The 4063-nt window shown below is 44.0% G+C and overlaps 1 protein-coding gene across 1 annotated transcript; it reads right to left on the bottom strand.

Moving 5' to 3' along the window:
* Positions 1-300: 300 nt before the first annotated feature.
* LOC142814076 (uncharacterized) lies at positions 301-2067 on the bottom strand. The gene is made up of 2 exons (XM_075892014.1): positions 1822-2067; positions 301-539 (listed from the first exon to the last, which is right to left on the bottom strand). The coding sequence occupies exons 1-2, from the start codon at positions 2006-2008 to the stop codon at positions 532-534; spliced, it is 195 nt and encodes a 64-aa protein (XP_075748129.1). The 5' UTR covers positions 2009-2067; the 3' UTR covers positions 301-531.
* Positions 2068-4063: the final 1996 nt, after the last annotated feature.

The following is a 4063-nucleotide window of genomic DNA, read 5'->3' as shown; positions in this document are numbered from 1 at the left end:
GTGGCACCTGCCCGTCGCTTTGCGTTCTGTACCTTATTGCCTCCGAGAATGGCACGCATCTTTCTCCGCAGGCGCGCACGCCTTCCTTCGTTGTCGAAGATAACTTCCAGATGACGCTCGTGTCTAACGAGCCTCGATGCGCTCACTCGCCTTCCCTGAATGCTCGAGGCACTCTAACGCAGCACTTCCACAATACCATTCACTGATTTTCTTCCGCAGAACATTAAATAAATGCATTGTTCACTCTCCCCAGAGGCAAGACTATCGTATTTCGACGGTATTTGCAATGTAACAGGCAGATCCGGGGCCAAATTTTTATTATTCGATTATGTCAAAATACAGTTGTTGTGTCACATGACACGTTAATTGGATGTTGCGGTGGCCACACACTGCACAGCTGTTTCGGGTACCTTGCCAGTGAAAAATTTAGCTCGAACAGCTCTCGGCGACTTCCTCATAAAGACGTCGCACAGCACCCGTTCATTGCGAAAAATATATCACCGTCGAGGTGTTGGAGCGCTCGGGTGCCCCTCAGACTCCTGCAATATAAATGAACCATCACAACAGGCCGAAGTTTGTTGTATATGTTGTTTGGAGTAAAACCACTCCAACGCATGTACATACAATAAAAGGAAAAAATTATGAAAGCAAATTGACAAGATGATTATACAGTGGGATTTTCGTTATGTATTGTCAATATCTTTCACAGCGCTTAATGTTTTGCAAGGCGAAGTGCTCGTAATAGTAATATTAAACCTCTCGTAAAGTTCAGTGGTCATAAACTTCTGGTCTCGTTTTTGCGGCTGCATCTTACGTGAAAAAAAGTGGCATCGTGACACTGGTACTGAAAGGCCGGCAAAATAAATGAAGCTCGCTCAGGCTCATTGAATAAATAGAATTGTCACTCAAGGGTCAGTTCGACAAAATCAATTAACGTTTCTTGAACCATACTGACTAGGTAATGAAGTGTCATGCAGGTCCCAGGTGTATTATAGCTTTTCATTCGTATTGTTATATCGTCAGCATCAGGAACAAAAAGAAAATTGAAGCTGCCATAAGGAGAAAAACAATTTGGTATTATTTACCGAATATATGAAGAAAACAAATCAGGTAGAAACTCTTTCTTAGCGTATTTCATAAAATGTTTGAGCAAGAACATGAATAAATCAAACACAGATGCCACAAATACGTTTCTTTTATTCGGTTTCAGGGTTAGAGTGCCTGATTTTATATAGGAGACACACTGACGACAAAATGGGTGTTATAAATTGATTCATGTTTCGGTTTACATGAAGCAATTGGTGGCTTTAGGAAGCTACTCAGCTGCCAGTTGTACTTCAACTTGACGTATGTTGGTCATGCTACTGACAGAACCACCCCCCCTTTTTTGATATTTAGGTATCTAGTTTTAATTTTTTTTACATCTAGACACGTGGAGGGACCCTCGTTACTTTTGAAATTTCGCCACGTGATTGCCCATTACAACGAGCACGCAATTTATAGAAGATCTATGCTTTGATATGACGCTTCATTCTGGGTTAACCTCCCTGCCTTTCCTGGCATCTTTATCTCTCTCATTCTGAGCAACATAATCAAGTCGCAAAACATGAAGCTGACAACTGGGCTCAACAAAGTGCTTTGGAGTACCCAAGTACCGAAGAAAAGCATTGCATTTTTAGCTGGCATAGATAGACCAGCAATTGTAGTCATAGCGCATTCTTGGGGGTTCCACACTACTATAAAGAAAGGTTGGAATCGAGAAATGTATCGTTTATCGACGTTACTGTTTATTGAATCTGCGCAGGTACAGTTAGCTCTTACCCTTCACGCACCAGGTACCCCCGCATGGCTTAGGACAGCATTCCAGGCCTTGGGCGGCACACTGCTGGTCTGTACAGGTTTCAGCCATGCAGTCGGATACACCTCCAGGTTCTGGACAGCGGGCTTCGCTGATTGTAGCCAGTGAGCTTGCGGCCACAAGCAGAGCGATGAAAACGAGGCCCTTCATTTAGATTATAACGAGCGTCGCAGTTCAGAAAATGGTACTATGCTGCAGCCAGGTACTCTGCTTTATACCATGCATGCGTTGCAGCGATCCCGCAATAGTAACAGGAAACGCGTGCAGATATTTTCTGTTTATCATTTGGCGACACGTGTCGTTTAACAGAAAAGGCATATGTCAGTGAGTTGCTCAGAATTCCGCAGAACTGTTTGGTCCTATATAAAAAAGTGCGCGCTCGGTATACTCAGTAGCCTGCTGCTCTCAACTTGCCGGATATCCTGTTCACTCTTTTCAATAACAAGAATAAGAGGAAATTGCCTAGTTGTAGAAAAAAGTCACAGTTCTCACAATTATTTTAATGTTTATGCTCAACATTATTTCAACCACCTGGCCTTTTTTAACGTGCATTAAAATTGAGCGGTGCATAGGCATCTGTTTTAGTATGCGATCAAACTGCAGTTTTGATAGAGGCGAGATAACGTACAGTTATTATAGATTCCTCAACAACTGTATGATCAGCTCTAAGGCCCATCTGTTTAAACACACGCACGCACGCACACACACACGCACACACGCACACACGCACACACGCACACACGCACACACACACACACACACAGGGCAAGCAGAAACTCTTCCGAAAAAGTCAGTTAAGCACTCTTCCTGTTTACCGTAAATCCCCTTTCTTTACCGAAACGACCATTACCACTCTCTGCTGCAACACAATTTTGTTGAATTTCGATGGCAGATTGAGCACACTCGGCCAGATCGCGAATGGCGTTCGTAGATCCGAACGGAAATGCAGTCGCCAAATCTGCGACTGGAATGCGTGAGCCTCGAAAGCGCAGTTGGCGTGCGGAAATCTAGCGAGGAAGCGCGAGGGAGTGCGATGCGTTTTCTCGGTCATCCATGGCTTCCCACGACTGTATTTTGCCGTGGTGGTATGAAAAATGTGCGGAGAGAATACGTCATGAGAACTTCCCGTCAAATACACATATTTCTGTGTAGCAGGGATTGTTGCCCCACGGAGCAATACGTGATGTGCGGTTGCTCTCAATCTGCCATCAGAACTCACAATTCACGCACCCAATCTGACATTGTAATGTTGTTTCTTCGCTTAAAGCAAAAAAGCGGATCATTATCTGCCAATAAATCTCAACATTCGCTAGTTGAAAGTCTGACACGAATCGATAAACACGCCCCCTTCAAGTTGCATGTGAATTTCTTGGAGAGAGTGTAAAATTTATCAAAATGTCCGGTGATGATGAGTGGTATTGAGTTATAAGTACCCCGCCTAGGTGTTTTCGGCTCGAAAGCTTGGACACAGTTGGCCGCATCGGTGAGCCGGGTGGTTCGCAATTGATAGATGAAGTGGCCGAGCAGGGCCCCCTTTTTTATGTCCTCGTGATTGGACTGTTACGTCGGCCCCTTTCGTAGATTACTGCTGCTACTCGTATCTGATACAATCCCACAGCTTGTGATGCTGCGGCACTCTGTACTCGGAATTTTAAGATCAGCATAATTTTCCTGTTTTGCCCGCTTTGCTTCCCACTGCTTATCGGCTAGCAACAATCGCACCGGCTTGCAGCAAGGCGCGAGAAAAAATCATGTGGAAGGAAGACTCGGAGAAGCTATGTTTTACTGAACAAAGACAGGTGGGTGGAGTATATGCAAAATCACCCTAAGTTGTAGTTACGGTCAAATAAAATTATTTTAGTCAGTAGTAGTAAGTAACAAGTATGACGATATAATTACCAGGCAGCTACCTTTTCTTTCTCTCCTGGAAATGGTCCCTGCCACTAGCTATTCCATGAACTTGCATGTTTGGTCGGGCATATAAATTAGGTTTTTGGCACACTCACATTGCAAGCTAAATGTAAAATACATAGCGACGCCCATAATAAAGCACATTTGTCAAAAGCTGGCCGATCGTTTCTATTGTCAAGAATCAGTGAATGGCCTCCTATTTAAGTGCCAGAAATTTTATTCCGTCCGTCAACGTGACGCACCACCATCTGGCTCTGTTTTTAGAATATTCAAAGCTTTCTCATTTCCCGCGAA

Source organism: Rhipicephalus microplus, chromosome 4 (genome assembly GCF_043290135.1).
Source record: "Rhipicephalus microplus isolate Deutch F79 chromosome 4, USDA_Rmic, whole genome shotgun sequence".
Lineage (NCBI taxonomy): Eukaryota > Metazoa > Arthropoda > Arachnida > Ixodida > Ixodidae > Rhipicephalus > Rhipicephalus microplus.
This window is presented reverse-complemented; position numbering and strand designations above follow the sequence as displayed.

What these genes read in the sequence shown, in the direction of transcription:
- LOC142814076 (XM_075892014.1), bottom strand. Translation starts at nt 2,008, where the DNA reads ATGAAGGGCCTCGTTTTCATCGCTCTGCTTGTGGCCGCAAGCTCACTG.